The sequence below is a fragment of the Pollachius pollachius genome (genome assembly GCF_949987615.1).
Source record: "Pollachius pollachius genome assembly, chromosome: 6".
NCBI lineage: Eukaryota > Metazoa > Chordata > Actinopteri > Gadiformes > Gadidae > Pollachius > Pollachius pollachius.
The window spans coordinates 2,612,354-2,637,114 of record NC_136939.1 but is presented as its reverse complement, the minus strand read 5'-3'; the positions used below and the strand labels follow the sequence as shown (position 1 = coordinate 2,637,114).

The window sequence follows — 24,761 nt, the reverse complement described above, 5'->3', positions numbered from 1 at the left end:
ATAAAATACAGTGATGGCATAGTTCAAAACATTCCATTACCATTATAGTCCCATAATGTGTTCTTCCTTCTACCAGTCAGGCCATATCTCAGAAACCAACTTCTGAGTGGTGGAACTGGCTTTGAATGCGGATGTATTCACCTGTCAGGGTTTTCCCCTCTCAGTTAACCCTGACCAGGTATGAAGTATGAAAACAATCAATAAAAAAACAATACACCAGCAATATTAAGGTGATGTTTCGTTAACAAAACGTTTTCATTGTTACAACCATAAAGACTGAACATGCTCTCATGATCAGTAACATATTGGCCGACATTTTAAAGCAATTTTTGGTAACATATGCTCACATTATCCTTAGGGCAAACAGGCAAAATATCAGTTATAGGATTACTGTAATCAGCTGCATACAAGACAGCCGAATCTGGTGCCCTCGTTACTGAGATGCTTCTCCCAGGAAAGAGTCCCATCTGACTCCATAGGAAATGGTTCGAACTGTTAACTTACTGCGATGTTGGCTAAAAACGCCAACGAGTTACATAGTTCAAATATCGGTATTCGTGTCTACTTGCCTTATACGTCCACATCTTTGGGATTGGACTGATATGCTTCGTTTGCTCACAATCGATACTTTCATCGATGTGAATGTATGTACAAATCCGAAATAATATTTTGTTGGTCAGTATCTTGCATCGTTAGGTGCGTATTTATTTCTATTGCGTAGCCAGGTCCGTTGCCACACGCCACCTAGCTGGCTTGAACTCGACCCCTCCAGAATGAGGATATGTGATGATGATGAGATTGAAACCGTTTTATTGCAGAGTTCAGGGTGTGTGGTGAAGGCTGATTTAACCCGTACACATTGATTGCCAGCGTAGAGGTAGAAAAGGTGACCAGATGTCTTATTTGATCAATGAAGTCTATTGAACTTATAGCTCCCAAGAGTAGTCACATAAGCTGAATCCCATGCCACACATAAAGAATAACAGGTCATTCTAACCTAAACTATTTTCAACCCATCTATTTGTGCCATCTTCCTTCTAGCTGTCAGGCCATTACTCAGAAACCAACTTGGGCGGGTTGAAACTTGCTTTGAATGCGGATGCTTTTGCCCCTCACAGTTAACCCGTCTCGGGTATCCCGCCTCAGTTGACCCTGACCAGGCCCACCGATAAATGAGGGAAATCTGGAAAGTTTTAAGGAAGTAATCAATGAGACAGAACACACTTTGACGTATCAGGCTGGAGTTCTTATCTTCAGCTAATTAAATTATTTCTGGTAAAGCAGTCATGGGGTTAATCTGCTGCATGATCCTATATAAATCTCCAACAAAGTAAATAATGGAGAGAGAGTGAGAGAAGGAGGAGCCACCGACTGGAGGAAAGTATCAAAGTGGAGGCTGCTGTTGACTGTCTCTGAGAAACGACTGCGACATCTCTGCCGTGAGTATACCGTCTGCGATAATTATTCGGTGAGTGCTGCATGCAGCGCTCAACTATTGTTATTTTAAAGTTTTATTCTTTCTTTCTTGTTTTTTTTCTTTCTTTCTTATTCTCTACGAAAATTGGGACATATGAAATATTTTCAACTTTAGATATTCTACTTACTTCAAACTTCGTAACTTGGTCAATTTGTAATCGTTAACCTTTGTTTATTAAAACAAATCCACACACTTCTAAATGTAAACAAAATTTCGATATCATTTATACTTTTTTCAGAAATCCAGTCTAACAGTTTAATAATTAGATAGTACCCCTATCTAAGAAAAACATACACAAAAACTCATTCATACCCATTGCCATGAACAGCTTAAATAAACAATGAACAATGGACAAATTAACCCTGATGCGCTGTCACGTTACACTTCACACATAGCCACAGCTTTTGTCTTTTGTCTCTATTTTTACAGTTTTTAATATTTATACTTGTTTTAAGATCTATACACACTATGTGTGCTCTCAGAAATCAATGTTGTATTACTGCCAGTACATTGTCCTGTTTGTATGTCGAGCCACGTCGAAGATGATTTTCTGTTAAGACAGACATTAAAGTTTTCTGAATCTGAATCTGAATCTAATTTAATACCAGCTTTGTATATTTTCAGCTGGTCTCATTGACCTCCGTTGAGGCTAGAGCGTGAGGACTTTTTAGATGACGCTCTAGCCCAAGGTAGCTATTAAAGCTTGCCATTGCAGACATCAATATTTAACTTAGAAACAGAATATTAAGCTTAAACGGTTATGGTTTTTCTTGTAACACTGGTGCTAAAATGATTAATTGATTGGAAATATGATTGTTATATATCGGGCGTTTGTCTGTTCACACTTGTTTTTTATGGCTAGAGTCTAGGCGCTTGCTGCATATGCGGTGTACTCCTGGTAGAAGCTAAATGCTAATGGGAGATGATTGCAGCCGGTTGAGTGAGAGTGGAGGGGTGATGACGTCTCCTGTGTCTCCCTGTGTTTCCCTGCTTCTCCACATGGAGTCGCGGCCGATTTCGCATTCTAAATAAAAGTGATGAAATAAGCCCTACCAAGCAGTGCCGTGTTCTGTGGGAGCTAAACTTTTATATGAATGATATTAACTGGAATGAATGTTTTTATTATTAGATTAAATAGAAGGGGTAACATAGTATTATTTTCTCCAAAAAGGTTCTGCACTAAACCCCACATTAAATATGAATAATTATTAACTATTCAAAATAAATATGAAATGGAAAAAATAAAATAGACACGCTTCTGGTCTTCATTCAGTTTTTCATAAATAAGTTTGGATTGTTTTATTTTTAGAGGAACCCTAGAGGTTGAGCAATATTTAAAGGGTTCAGGACTAAAGAGTAAACCCAACCCAGTGAACCTCTAAAGGATGGTCATAAGCCACGTCAACACAATCATTAGGATTAATTACTTCAATCAACAATCACTCATCCCGCTCCCTGGAAGCCAGGATTACCAGGGCTCGTTGGCGTCGCTCATCCCTTCACAAACACACCGTCAGAGAGTTGGCGCCAACTCTGATAATGTCATGTGTGCAATGGGATAGTCCACAGTATGCATTGTTACTCCCATGCTTTAGGGGGCGCTCTAAGGCACCTGTTTAGGGTAACTGGTAACATTGTTCTGGTGCTCGTAAATCAGAGTAAAAATAGATACGTATTGTGTCACGTTACTAACAAGTTATCCATTTATTATATAACGGACATAATAATGAACGTGACCCCTGACCTCTGGTCCCCAGCAGGGCTATCCCGGGGAACTCTGCGTAGATCTGAAGGAGGCCTGTCGCCGAGGTGACCGCCACCATGGCCGACTGGAACCTGCTGGGGAAGCTGCTGGAGGCCGCCCAGACGCACTCCACCGTGGTGGGCAAGGTGTGGCTCACCGTGCTCTTCATCTTCCGCATCCTGGTTTTGGGCGCGGCCGCCGAGAAGGTGTGGGGCGACGAGTCGTCGGGCTTCACCTGCGACACCAAGCAGCCCGGCTGTCAGAACGTCTGCTACGACCGCACCTTCCCAATCTCCCACGTCCGCTTCTGGGTGCTGCAGATCATCTTCGTGTCCACGCCCACGCTCATCTACCTGGGCCACATCCTGCACCTGGTGCGCATTGAGGAGAAGGAGAAGGAGAAGCAGAAGGAGAAGGACCGCAAGGAGGAGCCCGCGCTGCACAGCGAGAAGCAGGAGCTGCTGGCGGCCGAAGGAGGAGGAGGAGGAGGAGGCAAGGCCAAGAAGGCACCGGTGAAGGACGGCCTGGGCCGGGTGCGTCTGCAGGGGGTGCTGCTGCGGACGTACGTCTTCAACGTCATCTTCAAGACGCTGTTCGAGGTGGCTTCATCGTGGCGCAGTACAAGCTGTACGGCTTCCAGCTGAAGGACATGTACACCTGCAACCGCTGGCCCTGCCCCAACATGGTCAACTGCTACATCTCGCGGGCCACCGAGAAGACCATCTTCATCCTGTTCATGCTGGTGGTGGCCTTCGTGTCGCTGCTGCTCAACCTGGTGGAGATCTGCCACCTGGGCCTCCGCTTCCGCCGCTCGCGCCAGAAGAAGGCCGAGCTGAACCGGATGCCCAGCGAGGCGCCGGCCGTGATGCACTCCGTCCCAAACTACACTTACTACACGGCCCATGCGCCGTGGGACGCCGAGAACAAGAGTGCCGGCAGCACCGGCGGAACCTTCGAAGGACTGCCGGAGAACAAGAAAAACAGGAAGACGAACGAACACAGCAACAGCAAGACGCGGGACGACGACCTGATTGTCTAGAGGAGGACGGGGTCAAGGTGGAGGTGGAGGATCTTAAGGTGTAGCGTAGAACAAGCCAGTGGCCTGCTACTGCCAGTTAAAGTGAAGGTGAAGGGGCAGAGGTGATCGGTGGAGATGCTGTGTGTTTACAAGCCATTAAGGCTGAGTCTCATTCTATTGCTTCAAGCAAAATCTCAGCCCTACGCGGGCGAAAAGATGCGACGGTATCGAAAAACCACAAATGTAAGTGTTTTCTATGATATTAATCATTCAATAAATTATGATGACCATCGCATTATCATTATGCCGTTTGAATGTTGCATAGGCATTTTCTTTATAACAAGTACAACCACCAAAACTCACTCCGGGGGCTCCGCAGCCCGGCAGCGGACTGGGGGGTGCCTGGCCCCCCGGCCCCGGTGCACGGCCCGGGAGCTGCCGGCCCCATGTCCCATTTTGATCAACAAAATGGGACAATGATATCCATATTTTCCATGTTCTAGTTGAAGATAAGCATTAATCCCCTGCCAAATAATGCAATAGTTAGTTTCAAAAATGCTTATTAGCCTGGAGAATGGTCGATCAATGTGATGTCTTTTTTTTCTTTATAAACCAGTGTATTTTTCATTTATTTTTGTAGAAATATCTATCTATCTATCCATCTACCTACCTACCTATCTATCTATCATTGTATATTGTACATAAAATGTGGCCGTATAACCCAGTTATAATTCCTTCTTATTTGTTAGTTATGTTTTCTTTCAGGAGATCGTCGAGGCCGCTGCCACCACAGAGCCCATCCCTCCACCTCAAGCACCTCCTCTGCATTGGTGGTCCTAAGCCCCCCAACCCCCAGGAAGATAGAAAGATTAAACATCCAGTGATGGTTTAAAACCGACCGAGTTATTGATCAAATGTGATCGTTGATGCCTTTATGTAATGTGCAATATTAGTTCCATTATATCACTGGTTCTTGTTTGTATGATATTTATGTTTTACATTGATGGCATACTACCTCAAGTTCTATGTCTATTCTGGTTTTATATATTATGTTGATCTTGTATGATGTTTGATCCAAAATAAAGTGCAATAATGCAGTTTCTAACAGATTGTGAGCATGAACAATATTATCTAATCATACCGTGTCTTTCCATGTGGGTAAGGTTGCATTCCTAAGACATTCCATCTATACAGTACAATTCCAGAGACAGATATTGTATCAAAAGATCAAAAAAATAAAATTAACCCTGTCAATAACTACCATTGACGTACTGTAACTGGGTCTTGAAGGGTTGTCGTCCCATTTTTAGGGGTAGGGTTGAGGGGTAGGGATAAGGGGGACGGTTAAGGGGAAGGGTTAAGGTGGAGATTTTGGTAGAGCAAAGGAACGGGATTGGGCCTTACAGAAGAAGTTTGTTTCTTACTTCAAGAACGGCGAGGATACGACCGGCCACACTTTCCCATCGCTCAACCAAAACGATTGGCTGTTTGAATATCTGTTAAATGTCTGATACAATGCAAGTGAGAGCTCTGGAGTTTGAAGACGTCTGAGGAGAAGGTTGAAGTGTCGGACGGACGTTCTGACACTTCTCTCAGGTGATTCTGGACGCAGCTCTCTTCATTTTAGTTTCATCTATTTTATTTCAACGGTTCTTTTGTGTGTTGCAGCTGCCAATCTCCCATCCACTCCAAACCAGCCATATTCATACATTCTTAATATTTATATATAGTTCTATATGCCATCCTTTGGGTGGCTATGGCCACCCACTTACAAAATGCAAAACAACTCCTATACTATGATAAGACTTGGCACAATCGTCTGACAAATCTTTGGGAGTCCATGAAGATTCTAGTTTGATGTTTGGTGTGGATTTCCAGTACTGCGTTACTTGGGGAGGGAACTGGATATACACACGAGTTAAAATAACTTTTTCAAAAGTTGACAATCAGAAAAAATGTAAGAGTAGGTTAATGTAAGATGATTTAGGATTTTGTTCACTCTGAGACCCATGTTGATGCTAGGCTAATGAATTAACCAGGTACTTCTAAGTTAGTACCATTAACCAGGTACTTCCTGGCTGAAAGTGTTGATTACGTTTGTTAAAAGATGCTCAAATGTTGGTTTGGTTCCAGTGAGTCCGTCTGACCTGAGCTGTTCTGGCCTGGCCGCGGTTGCATGTTGAATCTGTGTTTTGTGTGTGACTCTTTTTAAACGGCATGCAACGTCAACACGAGCGAGAAATACACTACCACACCACCGCTTAAAGCAAGGGGATAACAGTAATGCCTCCAACTAAGATATCTACATATTGTTTAGGATGTTGTGCATCCCTGGGAACAATTACTTTGGATCTTAAACAAACTGTTTGAGAAATACAGCTTTAGAAAAAAAAGTATTTTTGTGGCACAACTTGCCCCCGGTACAGGGTAAATTGTGCCATTAGAGAGAATACACTGGGGTAAATTGTGCCCTAATAAGATAATTGAAGTAAAACTGATCATTTTAATATCACAAATGATAATTCTATATAAAAGCAAGACAAATTCAATACAAATTACTTGTTTAACTTTTATTTAAAGTTTTAACAACATCAAAGGCCACTTTTCTATAACAAGGCCTATACCGTCACATGAACACCTAATTGAGTCTTACACTTCACAGATCCAGCCTACTGGGCTTACAACTTAACATCCTACTTGTCAATGCAGCAGGGAATATGAACTTCTGCTCCTTTCTGGCTGTACCACCAAGTTTTGTAGTGTGGATGGTTTACATAAAGATAGTTTACGACATCAAAGGCCAATTTGCTTTAAAAAGGCCTAGCGCCAAAATGAGCACTTAATCATCTGCATCTGAATCTCTTCCCAGATTCGGCCTACTACTGAACATCCCACGTGTCAATGCTGCAGGGGAATGTAAATTTATGCTCCCTTCTGGCTGTACCACCAAGTTTTTGTGGTGTGGGTAGTTTCTTGAGCACATCACCTCTAGGGATGACTCCTTCATCATTCTCTCTAAATGTGAAGATGGGCTTTCCATCAGCAGACCTCTTACAACTTTGCTTCAGAAACTTTGCACTGATCTCGTCACCTTCAACATTCTCCACCAATCCAACATAGTTATAGGATTTGGATTTTTTACCTGCAACCTTCACAATGACAAAGTCAACAGCAGACAGATCCTTGTCACCATCATCTTCATCACTCTGGACATCTGAACTCTCATAATCAGTGGCATCACTAAGTGGAATTGGAAAGTCACTCTCTTCTGAGCTCCAGGCCATCTTCTGCCTCATCATTGGTGGTAGAGTTTTCTTCTGAGATACTGTACACATTGTTTTCTTCTTGGTTCTTTTCTTCTCTCTTTCATTCTTTTTCTTTTCCTGTTCAGACTTTTTAACTTCTTTTTCTTTGTGAGCCTTCTCCAACTCCATCTTCTCAGGTGTGTCAGTCATGATTCTAGTTTTCACTTTCTTTTTCACAATTATGTTCTTTCTTTCTGTGGCTTTTGGCAAGGGAAGAATGACTTCTGGAGACACAACCCAAGTGAGCAGATTCATCACACATCTTTTTATGGTCATCCTGCAGATCTTCATCTCCTTTCCAACCTGATGTATGGTCTTCCCCTCTTGCACCTCTTTCACTGCTCTTTCCAACTACTCAAGAGGAGTTGCAACCCTGTCTGTCTTCCATTTGTATTTGCGTGGCATGATGGTCTAAGAATATCACATAGTTTTAGTGATCAAATGTAAGAATACAATAAAGTAATATATAGTAGAAAAATCATAAGTTGGGGTAAATTGTGCCACTGGCACAACTTAACCCAGGCCCTTTGGCACAAATTACACCAGACCCACCATTTTGAAAAAAATGCATCCCCCAGCTGTTTTGAGCAAGCATCATGCTAACTGTATGGACTCATGCTGTAGCTTACTAAAGCACTAAAACATGTGTGAACTGCTTTCAAAGTTGTATATAATTATTCAAACACAGCAATCAAAAAACCTTAATCATAGAAATTTTACTTTTGAGGGCAAATTTTTTCTTTTTTACTTAAATGTGCTTACATCCCAAGCCATGTGTCTCCCTTCTTTGCAGGATGAGTGAAAAAAATATGTGGTCACATGACCAACTTCTTCTATGGTTTTGTAGAAAACAGGGGTGGCACTACTTGCCCCTTGGCACAAAATACCCCACTCTCCCCTACAGGTTACGATCCAGAATCCTTGACGATTATCCTTGAGGCAGAATAGAGAAAGTGATGGCAATGTTGCAATGACGTGGGCACCGGAAGGGAAAAGAAGAAGAGGAACACCTAGGTCAACGTGGAGGAGGACCGTGGAGAAAGAGAGGAGAGGTGGTGGCTGGGGCTCATGGGATGAGGTGCGAGTTGCAGCAGCGGACCGAGAGAAATGGAAAGGTTCTGTAAAGGCCCTATGTGCCACGAGGCACTTGGAGGACAGGAGGAGCGGAGTCGTTATCTCCAGCAAAGTAAATTATTTCAGGTAAAGCAGTTCTGGAGTTAAAATGATAAATCTCCAACAAAGTAAATAATGTCTGCCAACATATATTGTGGAATGAATTAGTATGCCATAAGAATGAAAAAACAATAAAATACAGTGATGGTATAGTTAAAAACCTTCCATTACCATTATAGTCACTTAATGTGACCCAGAAGACGTTTTCATTGTTACAACAATAAAGACTGAACATGCGGTCATGAACAATAACATATTGGCCGCCATTTTAAAGGTAGTTTTGGTTACAAATGCACAGATTATCCTTAGGCCTAATAGGCAAATTTTCAGTTATAGGATTACTGTAAACATCTGCAGAAAAGTCAGCCGAATCTGGTGCCCTCGTTATTGAGATGCTTCTCCCAGGAAAGAGTCCCACCTGACTCCATAGGAAATGGTTCAAACCTTTAAATTCCTGCAATGTTGGCTAAAAACGCCAACGACTTGAATAGTACAAATATTGGTATGTGTGTGTACTTGCCAAGCCCCTATAGGAACAGTGCATACTTCCGCAATCCACCAGTGCTTCGCGGCCAAGCCTGGTATTGCAGCTGTTTAAGAGGGCTGTGGACGGGTCCCTCGATTCAAGGGGCCCAGAAGGAGATATCTCCGTTCACTCCAATACAAGTGGAGAACAGGAATGTGTCTCTGCAAAAAATGTCTGGATATTCATCAAAGGCTCATAATTATCTTTATGCCATGTACTAAAAAAAGGTACGTTTTCTCTTTTCAAAACACCACCTCAAGCATTTTATTAGCCGTTATATGTCATTATTTTTCGCTAGAGAAGGAGGTGTGGGCAGCTGAAATGAGTCGTAGTGAAACAAATGTTTTGGTCTGGCATTCGAGACGGCCTAGTGCACGGCTCCGTTAACTTCTCGTGTTCGAGGTTTTTCCTTTTACTTAACATGAATGACGTTAATGGTTTTTAGGCACTGTGGCGACTTTTTATCACTGAAAGTGTTTTAGTAATAAAAGGATTTTTAGACTGGTTCAGCTGCTGGTCAATGACTCTCACGTTCCTCTGCTTGCGATCATTGCGATTCACCATGTATTGATCCATTTATTCAAAAGATCCAAAGACAAAGAACGGGTGCATTACGGTATCATTTTCATAATATTGTTAATAGCCTAATAAACATTTCAGTTGCGTTAGTGTTTAATTTTTCATTTGCTTGTTTAGCTGTGTGACAGTTAACAATGTTGGTGTATTACAATTATTTATCTGGGTAGGCTACTCCAACCTCGTTACTGATCGATATGTAACCATTTATTTGTATATAAATTATTGATAGCATTTTTCGTAAATAGATGGAAGGAATCTGTTTCTTAAGCAATAACATTGAATTGTATTTTTTTCTAGGCCTACATACATTTACTATGTTGTTGGTGTTATATGTTATATGGAGCAATCTTTCATATTTATGAAGTTAACCTATACTTCCATGGTCTGAAAACAATGCGACTGCATCGCTCAGACCTCTCGCATATGATGCTACAATGCTAACAATGCTAGGAAATTAGAATATTTCTGCATTCGGTACGTCATGAACTGGGCGTGGCTAGGCTCCCATGGTGCGGAAGCAAATCATTTCTCCTTGATGTTGCCCTGCGACATTGAGCAGTTTGCATAGGAATGAATGGGCGCCATTTTGGAGTCCGCTGTCCATTCTATAATATGTCCATGGTACTTGCCTTTTACGTCCACCTCTTTTGGATTGGACCGATATGCTTTGTTTGCTCACGATCGATACATCATCGATGTGAATGTATGTACAAATCCAGGACAGATGGTCAAAATAGAGATAAGTACAGACATCTATCTAATATTTTGTTGGTCAGTATCTTGCATCGGTTGGGTGTGCCTCATCCTTATTTCTATTGCGTGGCCAGGTCCGTTGCCACACGCCACCTAGCTGGCTTTAACTCGGCTCCTCAGAATCAGGATATGTGATGATGAGATTGAAACCAGTTTATTGCAGATGTAACCAGGGTGAAACAACATGTTTTAGTTATGTTGAAATGTCACCAAATTCCGATTAGTAAGAAGTAAATATGTGTTTAAGCTATGTTCAAGGTCCCTTTTGTAACCTGTTCCAACCCCTATGTCAATGTGTTTTCAATACCTGTACTGTCGCTTTAAGAAAAGTTCGTGTTTTAGTGACGTATATGCAGCGCCAAGCTCAGAATGCGGTTGGCTATCTGAGTGGAGGTATGTTGATGTATTTGTCGTCACATTTTAAGCATATAAATCGTTTTGTAGATAATGTGAATGTTATATATGAACATGCTACAGCGCCGTTATAACAGCTAACGCTTTGCAAATGTAACTTTTGAGAGTTTATTGTATATATGTGCGTCAGAGTATCCGTTTGTTTGATTGCTAGGCGGGAATGTGGTCCTGGCTATTACGGTTTACATGCGGTTTACATGCGGTGACATGATTTTCTTTGGCTCATCCAGGTATGAATGTTTTATCTGTGTTGTGTATATTATCTATGCTGGTTATGTTTATGTTTGGAGTGCAGTCAAATCGCATTCATTATGCTATCTTGTTTATTTTTGTTATTATATATTGTGAGAATGCGGTTGGCTATCTGAGTGGAGGCGGGAATGTGGTCCTGGCTATGACGGTTTACATGCGGTTTACATGCGGTGACATGATTTTCTTTGGCTCATCCAGATTCCAATAAATGAGAAACCCTCCATTGTTGTCCAGCCGTCCTTCAACCCATCCAACGCATTCGCCGGAACACAACGCAGTTCAACACCAGTTACAGAGTTCAGGGTGTGTGTTGATGGCTGATTTAACCCGTACACATTGATTGCCAGCTGTGGTAAACCGGCATGGTGAGCGAACAACCTCCTCCCCAAACAGGACACAACTTTGCTGGGCAAAAGCCAAAAAGGCATGTTTAATCCAAAATCAAACAAACTCATACTGAAAATAATACAAAACGATAAAAACCTGGGAGGAATCGACGGTCCTATCCCCTGTGGGTGGAACCCCGTCACCCACGAGGACTGGTCTCTCCGTACAGGAGCTCCAGGGCTGGGAGAGCCCTGAATGAGTGGAGAAGCAGGCTATTTAAGCCCTGCTTCTCCACCTGTTCCTCAGGTGCTCTGCATGTCCGTAATTGGCCCGGGCCGGGTTGCCACACAGCGTAGATGTAGAAAAGGTGACCAGAGGTCTTATTTGATCAATGAAGTCTATTGAACTTATAGTTCACAAGAGTAGTTACATAAACTGAATCCCATAAAGAATAACCGGTTATTCTAACCTCAACTTTTTATCAACCCATCTACTTCTGGCTTCTTCCTTCTACCTGTCAGGCCATTTGAAACTGTACTAACGCAAAGGACATTAACACCGGAACCGTTTCACGTGCTGCGTTATTACTCCACTTCTGGTAACTTAAAATTGCGCATGACTGAACATCAACACGCATCTAACGTGGGATACCATACACTGCAATATGCTCACATTATCCTTAGAGCAAAATATCAGTTATAGGATTACAGCTGCATACAAGACAGCCGAATCTGGTGCCCTCGTTACTGAGATGCTTCTCCCAGGAAAGAGCCCCATCTGACTCCATAGGAAATGTTTCAAACTGTTAACTTACTGCGATTTTGGCTACAAACACCAACGAGTTGCAAAGTACAAACATTGGTATGTGTGTCTACTTGCCTTATACGTCCACCTCTTTGGGATTGGACTGATATGCTTCATTTGCTCACAATCGATACTTCATCGATGTGAATGTATGTACAAATCCAGGACAGATGGTCAAAATAGAGAGAGAACAGACTTCTATCTCATAGGTTGTTGGTCAGTATCGGTTGGGTGTGTGTCATCCTTATTTCTATTGTGTAGCCAGGTCCTTTGCCACATGCCACCTAGCTGGCTTTAACTCGGCTCCTCAGAATCAGGAAATGTGATGATGATGAGATTAAAACCTGTTTAATGCAGAGTTCAGAGTGTTTGGTGATGGCTGATTTAACCCGTACACATAGAAAAGGTGACCAGACCCTAACTTCAACTATTGTCAACTTGTGGGTTCTTCCTTCTACCTGTCAGGCCATATCTCAGAAACCAACTTCTGAGTGGTGGAACTGGCTTTGAATGCGGATGTTTTAGCTGTCAGGGTTTTCCCCTCTCAGTTAACCCTGACCAGGCCCGCCGATAAGGGGTTTAATCGTAATCAACACTCCATTACCATTATAGTCACGTAATGTGACCCAGAAGACGTTTTCATTGTTACAACAGATCTTCCAGTCACTCTCCAGAACATATTTATTTCCACATCAGACATACAGACATACCATACGAGATACCACCCACGCGGACATCTAGGCACCAGTTTAATCTCTCCTTCAGAGGCCCGAAGCTTTGGAGTAAATTAAGCCCACAGCTAAGATCTATTTCATCATACACTGCATTTGCACTGAGGAAACATCTACTGTCTACCTGAAACTCCTCTTCAAGAATTTTCTTTTTACGGATTTTGTCTTTTTTTTTTGCATTTTGCTTTTGATCCTAATAACCTTGCTTTCAATGCTTCTTTTTAGTGGTTCCAATTTTATGTTTAGCCTGCATGTCAAGTGTATCATGATATGGCAATAGCCGTGGAAATCTGTACAAGCCTACATAGGCTTCGCTCCCGCCTTGCACAGAGTTTGTCATTTGTGCTAAACAAATAAACTCTAAACTCTACCTAAGTCAGGCCATTCCTCAGAAAACAAACTTGGGCGGGTTGAAACTGGCTTGAATGCGGATGTTTTTGGCCGTTATCCGGTCTCAGTTGACCCTGATTAGGCCCGCAAATAAGGGGGGAAATCTGGAAGGTTTTAAGGAAGTAATCAATGAGAAAGGACACACTTTGACTTATCAGCAGTGGTGGACAGCAACAAACTACAAGTAATTCGTTACCGTACTTAAGTAACTTCTATGAGTATCTGTACTTTACTTGAGTATCATTATTTTGTGAGACTTAGTACTTTTACTGTGCGCGAGGGTGTGTGTCTGTGTGTGTGTGTGTGTGCAGCATGTGTGACCATAGACAATAAAGTGACAGATCCAAATGACTGCGCATGCACTGCAAGTGTACCAATCAGAACACATCATGATTCATGCAGTTTGGGCGGGTTTCTCCCAACTTTGCTTCTGTCCTCGTATGTCTGTTTAGCCTTCGAATTTCGCTGTCACGTTTGGCGTTTATAGCCAACACACAGTAATGGAAGAAGCATCAGAAATTGAAATTGAGCCCCCATGGCCATATTTAAGCAAACTATTTGAAGTAGTGGAAAGAAAGAACGACTCGTTCATTTTTTAGTGCCTTCTCTGTCTGCTTAAGAATCATATGATTTCCTCTTTCAAGAATTCGCCGTCCAATCTAAACTAACTCAGAGGTAATTATAATAATTTCAAATTATATCAGTACCAGAGATCATAAATAGAAAACATTGTATTTGGAGTGGTGTTAGTGGGGTTTCTTTTAACCTTAAATTAGTGTATAAAGGACATAGCAAGATATTGGAATTACATTACACCAAATGACTTTTACTTTTGATACTTAAGTACATTTAAAGCCAAGTACTTTTATACTTTTACTCAAGTCAACGTTTAAAGGGATTACTTCCACTTTTACTGGAGTAATATTTTACACTAGGTATCTCAACTTTTAATCAAGTCTGTGGACTGAGTACTTCGTCTGCCACCTCTAATTAGGCTGGAGTCCTTATCTTCAGCAAAGTAATAATTTCTGATAAAGCAGTCCAGGGGTTAATCTGCTGGATCGAAGATAAATCTCCAACAAAGTAAATAATGGAGAGAGAGTGAGAGAAGGAGGAGCCACCGACTGGAGGAAAGTATCAAAGTGGAGGCTGCTGTTGACTGTCTCTGAGAAACGACTGCGACAGCTCTGCTGTGAGTATACCGTCTGTGATAATTATTTGGTGAGTACTGCATGCAGTGGTACTATTGTTTTGATTTTGTCTTCTTTCTTTATCTTTTTTTTCTTTCTTTCTTTATTATTCTCTACAAAATTTGGGACATATATCCTTCCAAAACCTTTAACCTAGAGACTCCATTCCAATTGCACGCCTCATTTCAAATGTTTCAAATATTTTGAACTTTACATATTGTACTTGAAAAATATTATTTTTTACAATGGAAGTCAATGGGTGGACACCCATTCTCTGACACTTGAACTACTTCAGACTTTGTAACTTGGTCAATTTGTAACCGTTTTTCAGAATCACAGTCTTAACAGTTTAATTTCATACCAGCTTTGTATATTTTCAGCTGGTCACATTGACTTGCGTTGAGGCTAGAGCGTGAGGACGTTCAAGATGACGCTGTAGAACAGCGGTCGGCAACTGGCGGTCTGCGGGCCATAACTGGCCCGCAAGACATAATATCTGGCCCGCCAGATTATTCTGAAGTTATATTATTTATTTATTTATTTTTAGAATATCATATATTATATATATATATATATATATATATATATATATATATATATATATATTAGCTTAAATGTAAAGGGGCCGGATACAGTGAACTTTTTTTTCTTTCACAACCGTTTTTTAATTTAAATGTATCAAATCCTGCTACTACTCCCGGAAGGTTAGAGACACACTCGTCACGGTCACGCATAAGCTGCGAGGGGCTGAGCGGGAGTTATTGGAAACTATTTAATATTAAATGAAACAGAACAATGGCAACCCAACATTACGTATTTTTGTGTGATACTGCACGCAGAAAAAGGCAGGAGCTGTTGACAAAAGTCCACAAAAGATTTGTGGACTTTTGTCCACAAATCGGTGAGTAGACTAGGAACGGAGGTTTGTGTGTGCGCAGTCAGTCAGCGCCCGCCATAGTGTGTGTATATGCGTGTGCGTGTGTGCACGCGCAGTCAATCAGCACCCGCCGTGTGTGTGTGTGTGTGTGTGTGTGTGTGTGTTGTGTTGTGTGAAGTGTTTTAAGAATGGTTGGCTGCTTTTTTAGATGCGCACTACTGCCCTCTCTCCCACATAAGGCCTTTCTACACTGCCAAGCCGGTTCGGTCGAGACTTGGCACGCCCGGTGATTTCACCGTCTTACCTCAAGTTTCCTGTGTATATCCGAGGGGGTAAAATCCCCCGTTCGTAACGGCGCAGGCTTTCTTGGTTCACTGGAGAGGCGGGGCTGCGCACTGGATAGGCGAGGGTCCGGGAGGGTAAATTGGAGTGCTAGCTCAAGCAAGCAATTTTCCTCGGGCAGTGTAAACGCGCAGACCGTGCAGCGAAAAAGGCGCACATAAGACGGCATATACACTGCCAAATATGTAGACAGGAAAGGAGGAGCGGCTTTACGCGTGGCCTTTGAGACCCTTTCTACAGAAACTTTTATCTGGCAGACTCCGCTGGAGAACCAGACTGACAACTGCTTATTGGGGGACGAGATCAGCAAATAAAGTCATTCAAATACCAACGGGATGTCCCCCGCTCGGCTACATTATGAAATAACTTATTTTTCTTTTTTAATGCAATAATCACAATCGCGTTTGCTGTTTATAACGTGATCAGGCATGACATTTACGTGATTAGGGCATACACTTGTTTATATGTATGTCTTTTAAGAGTCATCTAGTGCTTGTTAGGCATATGACTAAGCCAGCTGACGGGCCTGCGTCGCAGTTCCAGAAGCACTTTCATTAATCATTTCCTTGAACTAGCCTTTGATAATGTTCTGGCCCGCCACCTACTGGCTGGAAAAAGAATTGGCCCAAGGCCAAACTGAGTTGCCGACCCCTGCTCTAGAACGTCCTCACGCTAAGTTTGGATTGTTTTATTTTCAGAGGAACCCTAGAGGTTGAGCAATATTTAAAGGGTAATATTGTAAAAGTTCAGGGCTAAAGAGTAAACCCAACCCAGTGAACCTCTGTAGGATGGTCATAAGCCATGTCAACACAATCATTAGGATTAATAATAATAATAATGGATTGAATTTATATAGCGCTTTTCTAGACACTAGTGTGTAGCTCCCACTTGGGTGATGCTCGGCAGCCAATCTGCGCCAGAACGCTCACAACACACCAAGTTGTGGTGGAGAGTGAGGGAATTAATGAGTCAGCCAATTATACAGGAGGATGATTAGGGGGCCATATTGAAAGAGCCTGGTTGGGCCAGGACACCGGGGAAACCCCTACTCTTTGCGATAAGTGCCCTGGGATCTATTATGACCTCAGTGAGTCAGGACCTCAGTTTTACGTCTCCTCCGAAGGACGGCGCCTTCCACAGCACAGTGTCCCCGTCACTGCACTGGGGCATCGGGATTGATGTTAAGGCCAGAGGGAAGTGTGCCACCTATTGGCCACCACCCGACACCAATTACAGCGCCTGGTATTCCCAGGCGCTCATCATTCATGATCAACAATCACTCATCCTGCTCTCTGGAAGCCAGGAATACCAGGGTTCGTTGGCCACGCTCATCCCTTCACAAACACACCGTCAGAGAGTTGGCGCCAACTCTGATAGGATTACTAGAGCTGTGCTCTAATGTTTATCTTCATTATTCCCTCATGTTTCTATTTTCTTGGATTTATTATTATTTCTAATAATTATTGTTATTATTTGCATATATTTTTAATGTTGTATTATTTAAATATACATAAAGATAAATATCTATGCATATGGAATCCAAGACGCTGCAGCTCAACCTTTTTCAATATTTATTCCCAAAGAGAAAGACTGAGATTATTCAGTTTAGACCAATTAGTCTACTGAATGTTGAAGGGAAGGTCTTCTTCAGTGTTGTGGCACAGAGATTGAAAAGTTATCTTGAAAAGAACAGACTAATTTATACCACGGTGCAAAAAGCTGGAATCCCAGGCTTCTCTGGGTGCTTAGAGCATACCAGCAGGATTTGGTACCAAATTCAGTTAGCGAAGCGCGAGAGGAGAGACTTGCATGTTGTATTCTTGGATCTGGCTAATGCTTGTACATTCTGTACATTCTCCCCACTCGCTTTCACAATAGCAATGGAGGTCATAATCAGGGCCTCAAAGTGGGTAGTGGGGGGGGGGGAGAAGTTGCAGGGAGGGCCGCACCTCTCCCCGATGAGGGCCATGAAAGTTGAAGCCAAGTAAGTCTAGGAGTCTCTCAATCGATAAAGGGAAGGAAGTAGATAAGAAGTTTGCTATAAATGAAGAGGTGATGCCCACAGTTCTGGAGAAGCCAGTGAAGAGTTTGGGAAGGTGGTATGATGCAAGCCTCAGTGATAAGTCACAGGTTGAAGACTTGAGACAGGAAACTAGACAAGGTATTGCAAAAAAATACAAAAGTCAGGGCTGCCAGGTAAGTTTAAGTTGTGGTGTCTGCAGTTTGGTTTATTGCCTCGGCTAATGTGGCCATTGACAGTTTATGAAGTTCTTCTGTCAAAGGTAGAAAGGTTGGAAAAAATGATCAACTCTTTGGTCAGAAAATGGCCTGCGCTGCCAAAGCCGTGTAGCCTTGTACGGGAATGGCATTGTAGAATTGCCAATATCTAGTCTGACAGAAGAATTTAAGTGAGCTAAGGTTAGATTGGAAATGACTCTTACTCAGTCCAAGGCCCCTGTGGTGAGGAGGGTTGCACCCAAAGTTAACGCAGGGAGGAAATGGAAACGAAAACAAGTGGTTTAGCAAGCTCAATCAGCGCTTAGGCATTGGTATATCATGGGCCATGTTCAGCATGGGCCGGGGGGCTTAGGGTGGGACGCAGGAAAACCCTTGTGGGGTAAGGCTTCTGCAGGAGAAAAGAGGAAAATGGTAGTGGAAGAAATACATAGACAGGAGGAGACTGTAAGATGTACTAAGGCAGTGTCGCAGGCAAAACAAGGGAAGTGGGGGAAATAGGAGGGAGTGGAGAAGAAGAAGAAAAAATAGAGAGATCTATCGAGCATGGAGGCTAGCAGGAGTAGGAGGTCCTACGTATGATGTGCTCCCATCTCCCCGGAACTTAAATCAATGGTTTGTTAAGGATGAGCCATGAACACTATGTTCTTGTGTGTACAGCCTCCGCCACATCCTATCAGGATGTATGGTCAGTCTCTCCCACGGGCGTTATACGTGGCGTCACAACCAGGTATTGGAATGTTTGGCAGCGTCTGTTGATGATAAACAGAGAGAAGTTAATTCATCAGTCGCTAGTAAAGAGGGTAGGCAAATTAATTTTGTACGTCAGGGGGAAAAGGCTAGACCACTTAGAGCCAGGCAGAGAGCCGGGCAGCTAAGTGGTGTAGGAGCCTGGGAAATGAAGGCGGATCTTAATCAGCAGATGGCTATACCTTCACATATAGTTAGCACTAGATTAAGACCGGATATGCTATTGTGGTCGGACTTGGAGAAGCTAGTTTATTTCATTGAATTTACAGTTCCTTGGGAAGACAGAGTTGAAGTAGCCAATGAGCTTAAGAAAGCGAAATATTCTGAAATGGTATGAGAAGCAGCACAGCGAGGCTGGAGCGCACGACTAAGGCTTATTGAAATTGGCGTGCGGGGGTTCGTTGCTAGAGCTGCTACTAACTTGCTGTCAGAACTGGGCATTTGTGGACGAAGTCTGAGGCAGGCGGCTAGTAACATGTCCTTGGCAGCAGAATGAGCAAGTGAATGGCTGTGGGTAAGGGGGAAACATATTTCCTGGGGTGCAAGCTAAGGTAAGCCAGCTGACTAATAACTTGAACTAACGTGTTTGTTTGGTCAGGGTTAGGGTTAGGGCTAGGGCTATGATGCAGCAAAGAGTATTTGGATGCATTAAATGTAGCAATGTGGTAGCAGCATAGAGGGGGTGACTCCAAGACGCTGGTTTCATTGTGAAGCCCTCAGGAGGTGTCGTGGGCCTAATTTAACGAAACATCGGTGAAACAGGGTGCCCACTTGATAACCCCAGTGACATGCTGCATACTGCATACTGCTGTTAGATGTATTCTGTCTTGGGTTTTTCACCATTGGTTGGTAGCTTAGTGGCCAGCGTGTTTGTAAGGTTAGTTTGGGCAGGGGCTCCTGAATACGTGATTTCCTTGGATTTCGGCACAAGGGATTATAACATCTAATCCTGTGTATTTTTAAAAACAGTCTCATCAATCCTTCTGCGACACTGTTAATGTCTTTTGTGCAATGGATAGTCCACAGTATGCATTGTAATTCCCATGCTTCAGGGGGCGCTCTAAGGCACCGGTTCAGGGTAACTGGTAACATTGTTCTGGTGCTCGTAAATCAGAGTTAAAATGGATACGTATTGTGTCACGTTACTAACAAGTTATCCTGATATTATATAACGAACATAATAATGAACGTGACCCCTGACCTCTGGTCCCCAGCAGGGCTATCCCGGGGAACTCTGCATAGATCTGCAGGAGGCCTGTCCCCAAGGAGACCGCCGCCATGAACGACTGGAACCTGCTGGGGAAGCTGCTGGAGGCCGCCCAGACGCACTCCACCGTGGTGGGCAAGGTGTGGCTCACCGTGCTCTTCATCTTCCGCATCCTGGTTTTGGGCGCGGCCGCCGAGAAGGTGTGGGGCGACGAGTCGTCGGGCTTCACCTGCGACACCAAGCAGCCCGGCTGTCAGAACGTCTGCTACGACCGCACCTTCCCAATCTCCCACGTCCGCTTCTGGGTGCTGCAGATCATCTTCGTGTCCACGCCCACGCTCATCTACCTGGGCCACATCCTGCACCTGGTGCGCATGGAGGAGAAGCAGAAGGAGAAGCAGAAGGAGAAGGACCGCAAGGAGGAGCACGCGCTGCACAGCGAGAAGCAGGAACTGCTGGCGGCCGAAGGAGGAGGAGGAGGAGGAGGCAAGGCCAAGAAGGCACCGGTGAAGGACGGCCTGGGCCGGGTGCGTCTGCAGGGGGTGCTGCTGCGGACGTACGTCTTCAACGTCATCTTCAAGACGCTGTTCGAGGTGGGCTTCATCGTGGCGCAGTACAAGCTGTACGGCTTCCAGCTGAAGGACATGTACACCTGCAACCGCTGGCCCTGCCCCAACATGGTCAACTGCTACATCTCGCGGGCCACCGAGAAGACCATCTTCATCCTGTTCATGCTGGTGGTGGCCTTCGTGTCGCTGCTGCTCAACCTGGTGGAGATCTGCCACCTGGGCCTCCGCTTCCGCCGCTCGCGCCAGAAGAAGGCCGAGCTGAACCGGATGCCCAGCGAGGCGCCGGCCGTGATGCACTCCGTCCCAAACTACAACTACTACACGGCCCATGCGCCGTGGGACGCCGAGAACAAGAGTGCCGGCAGCACCGGCGGAACCTTCGAGGGACTGCCGGAGAACAAGAAAAACAGGAAGACGAACGAACACAGCAACAGCAAGACGCGGGACGACGACCTGATTGTCTAGAGGAGGACGGGGTCAAGGTGGAGGTGGAGGATCTTAAGGTGTAGCGTAGAACAAGCCAGTGGCCTGCTACTGCCAGTTAAAGTGAAGGTGAAGGGGCAGAGGTGATCGGTGGAGACGCTGTGTGTTTACAAGCCATTAAGGCTGAGTCTCATTCTATTGCTTCAAGCAAAATCTCAGCCCTACGCGGGCGAAAAGATGCGACGGTATCGAAAAACCACAAATGTAAGTGTTTTCTATGATATTAATCATTCAATAAATTATGATGACCATCGCATTATCATTATGCCGTTTGAATGTTGCATAGGCATTTTCTTTATAACAAGTACAACCACCAAAACTCACTCCGGGGGCTCCGCAGCCCGGCAGCGGACTGGGGGGTGCCTGGCCCCCCGGCCCCGGTGCACGGCCCGGGAGCTGCCGGCCCCATGTCAAGGACAATGATATCCATATTTTCCATGTTCTAGTTGAAGATAAGCTTTAATCCCCTGCCAAATAATGCAATAGTTAGTTTTAAAAATGCTTATTAGCCTGGAGAATGGTCGATCAATGTGATGTCTTTTTTTTCTTTATAAACCAGTGTATTTTTCATTTATTTTGGTAGAAATATCTATCTATCTATCCATCTACCTACCTACCTATCTATCTATCATTGTATATTGTACATAAAATGTGGCCGTATAACCCAGTTATAATTCCTTCTTATTTGTTAGTTATGTTTTCTTTCAGGAGATCGTCGAGGCCGCTGCCACCACAGAGCCCATCCCTCCACCTCAAGCACCTCCTCTGCATTGGTGGTCCTAAGCCCCCCAACCCCCAGGAAGATAGAAAGATTAAACATCCAGTGATGGTTTAAAACCGACTGAGTTATTGATCAAATGTGATCGTTGATGCCTTTATGTAATGTGCAATATTAGTTCCATTATATCACTGGTTCTTGTTTGTATGATATTTATGTTTTACATTGATGACATACTACCTCAAGTTCTATGTCTATTCTGGTTTTATATATTATGTTGATCTTGTATAATGTTTGCTCCAAAATAAAGTGCAATAATGCAGTTTCTAACAGATTGTGAGCATGAATAATATTATCTAATCATACCTTGTCTTTCCATGTGGGTAAGGTTGCATTCCTAAGACATTCCATCTATACAGTACAATTCCAGAGACAGATATTGTATCAAAAGATCAAAAAAATAAAATTAAACCCCGTCAATAACTACCATTGACGTACTGTAACTGGGTCTTGAAGGGTTGTCGTCCCATTTTTAGGGGTAGGGTTGAGGGGTAGGGATAAGGGGGACGGTTAAGGGGGACGGTTAAGGTGGAGATTTTGGTAGAGCAAAGGAACGGGATTGGGCCTTACAGAAGAAGTATGTTTCTTACTTCAAGAACGGCGAGGATACGACCGACCACACTTTCCCATCGCTCAACTCTGAGGGAACCAAAACGATCGGCTGTTTGAATATCTGTTAAATGTCTGATACAATGCAAGTGAGAGCTGTGGGGTTTGAAGACGTCTGAGGAGAAGGTGTTGGACGGACGTTCTGACACTTCTCTCAGGTGATTCTGGATGCAGTCTTCATTTTAGTTTCATCTATTTTCTTTTATACAGTTCTTGTGTGTGTTGCCACTGCCAATCCCCCATCCACATTTATACATTCTTAATATTTATGTTTTTTATGCATCCTTCGGGTGGCTGTTGGCACCCACTGACAAAATACAAAACTACTCTGATTATATAAGATTTGGCTCTTGAGAATTATCTGACAAATCTTTAGTAGTCCATGAAGATGAAGCCTAAGATGAAGTTAGTTTGATGTTTAGTTTGGATTTCCAGTACTTTGTGACTGGGGGAGGGAACTGGATATACAAGTTATAATAACTTTTTCAAAATTTGACAATCACCTATACGTCTCTACTGCTAATTAGTAAGTGTTTCAACAAGTCACAATTTTGGATTTTGTTCACTCTGAGACCCATGGCGATGCTAGGCTAAAAATTAACCAGGTACTTCTAAGTTAGTACCACTAACCAGGTACTTCCTGGCTAGTGGTACTTTCCAGTGGTACCAACCAGGTACTTCTTGGTATGTAGGGGCAGCTGCGTTGAAAGGTGCTGTTGTCACTTAAAAGAGTTAGGAAAACGTTGCGCATGTAAGTTTATACCTTGTTGCAACCCGAGCCCAGGAATGTCTCTGTCGAACGGGAAAGACCACACGTCACGATTGGTTCACAGCCCTGGGGGGCATTTATTCGGGGAAAATCAAGGGGTTCCCGTGGGACAGGGTCCAACGGGGAAACGAAAAATGAAACTCATACTCCGTGAGTCAGGGGAAAAAGGGGCCAATGTTCTATCCTCTCGGGGCGGGGGGTCGGTCGGGCCGGCGTTCCGGTGCACGGCGGCTGGTCCTTGGACGGGCGCGTTCCGCTGGGAGCCTGTCGGGCCGTCTCGGTTCACCTTCCTGATCCTCGTGCATCCGCCGCTCGGGGTTTAGTCCGCTTTCACCCGGCTCCAACCCTCTTTGTGGGACAGGTGACAATCTCTTTTAAGGATTACCTCTCCCTCCTCGCACCCCGCCGCAGGTGTTCCCTGTTTCGCCGATTATTGGGGTGGAGGGGGCGTGCTCTGGCTCCACCTGCTGGATAGGGGCGGTACACGCCCTCTACAACCTCTCCCCTGGGCCGTCCAGCCCGGGGGGTTGGGGTCGGGTTGCCACAACCTATTCAACCCTTGACGATTTACATTTTTAAAAGGAATTTTAATTTATTCTCTTATGTTTCACAACCTCCTTGTATATTACTATATAAATAAGCCAATTTAGTATCTCACCAGGTACAAATGTTTCAGCAAACGAGTGTATTCGCATGAACTGATCTCCACAGAGCAAAAAGAAGATTTATACACGATGGACTGCCTCAACACGTCTCCTTGTACTAATATTTGTAGGAAAAATCTATTCTGTTATTGTTTGTTTATTTAAAATTGCTTCCTGGCATCATATAATAGAAGACGCCACTCCAAGTAAGCTAGCATAACTGGGTAAACTAACTCAACTCTGGGTAAATTAGCTCTGCTAATCCGTTGATTGAATAAGAAATGCTTCCAATGCTAACTGCCCACTGCAGGGTAACTATAGGGACACAATTACACTAGCGGATGACTTTCAAGCATTTTTGTGATTTTGAAGAGACAGATCACGACACGGCTTCGCTGTGTTTCTAGGGTCAGTGCAACTTGGTTTTGCCAGGGATTACACCCATCATTATTTTCTTCAGTATTTTTCAAATATGCTCATTGTTAAAAAAAATGATACCACAAGGGCTAAGTGTTTGTATCAAGTTGTTAATTATAAAATCAAATGAAGTCCTATATAATATTTGTATTACCTGCCATAAAAGTGGTGATCTCGAAGATTTCCATTTTATTCTCTTTCCCAATTAGCGGCCATTATTCCCAGATATACGATCGCTATCACCACCGACACCCAGCTGGTAATTTTCATGATACTACAAATGCTAGGGCTTTTTATCACTGGGTCGTAGGTTCAACCACCATGGTGACCATCAGCGATAGATAAATATTTATATGAAAATCTTAAGAGATTGGCACTTTAAGTTAAATATCCACATT

General features: G+C 43.6%; 1 protein-coding gene and 1 pseudogene across 9 annotated transcripts; both read left to right on the top strand.

Moving 5' to 3' along the window:
* Nucleotides 1-1,297: 1,297 nt before the first annotated feature.
* LOC307076797 (gap junction alpha-3 protein-like) lies at nucleotides 1,298-4,975 on the top strand (annotated as a pseudogene). The gene is made up of 2 exons (XR_013812805.1): nucleotides 1,298-1,439; nucleotides 3,238-4,975. The product of XR_013812805.1 is annotated as a gap junction alpha-3 protein-like (transcript).
* An 8,374-nt stretch (nucleotides 4,976-13,349) lies between these two features.
* Nucleotides 13,350-22,196, top strand: LOC307076796 (gap junction alpha-3 protein-like). Of its 8 annotated transcripts, none has more exons than XM_079737947.1 (4): nucleotides 13,350-14,168; nucleotides 14,534-14,714; nucleotides 20,102-21,350; nucleotides 21,855-22,196. In XM_079737947.1, the coding sequence occupies exon 3, from the start codon at nucleotides 20,166-20,168 to the stop codon at nucleotides 21,126-21,128; it is 963 nt and encodes a 320-aa protein (XP_079594073.1). In that variant the 5' UTR covers nucleotides 13,350-14,168; nucleotides 14,534-14,714; nucleotides 20,102-20,165; the 3' UTR covers nucleotides 21,129-21,350; nucleotides 21,855-22,196. The 8 variants fall into 8 exon arrangements, with proteins under 8 accessions (XP_079594073.1, XP_079594071.1, XP_079594070.1 ...); XM_079737945.1 differs by having other exon boundaries at nucleotides 14,531-14,714; XM_079737944.1 differs by having other exon boundaries at nucleotides 14,488-14,714.
* The last annotated feature ends 2,565 nt before the right edge of the window (nucleotides 22,197-24,761 follow it).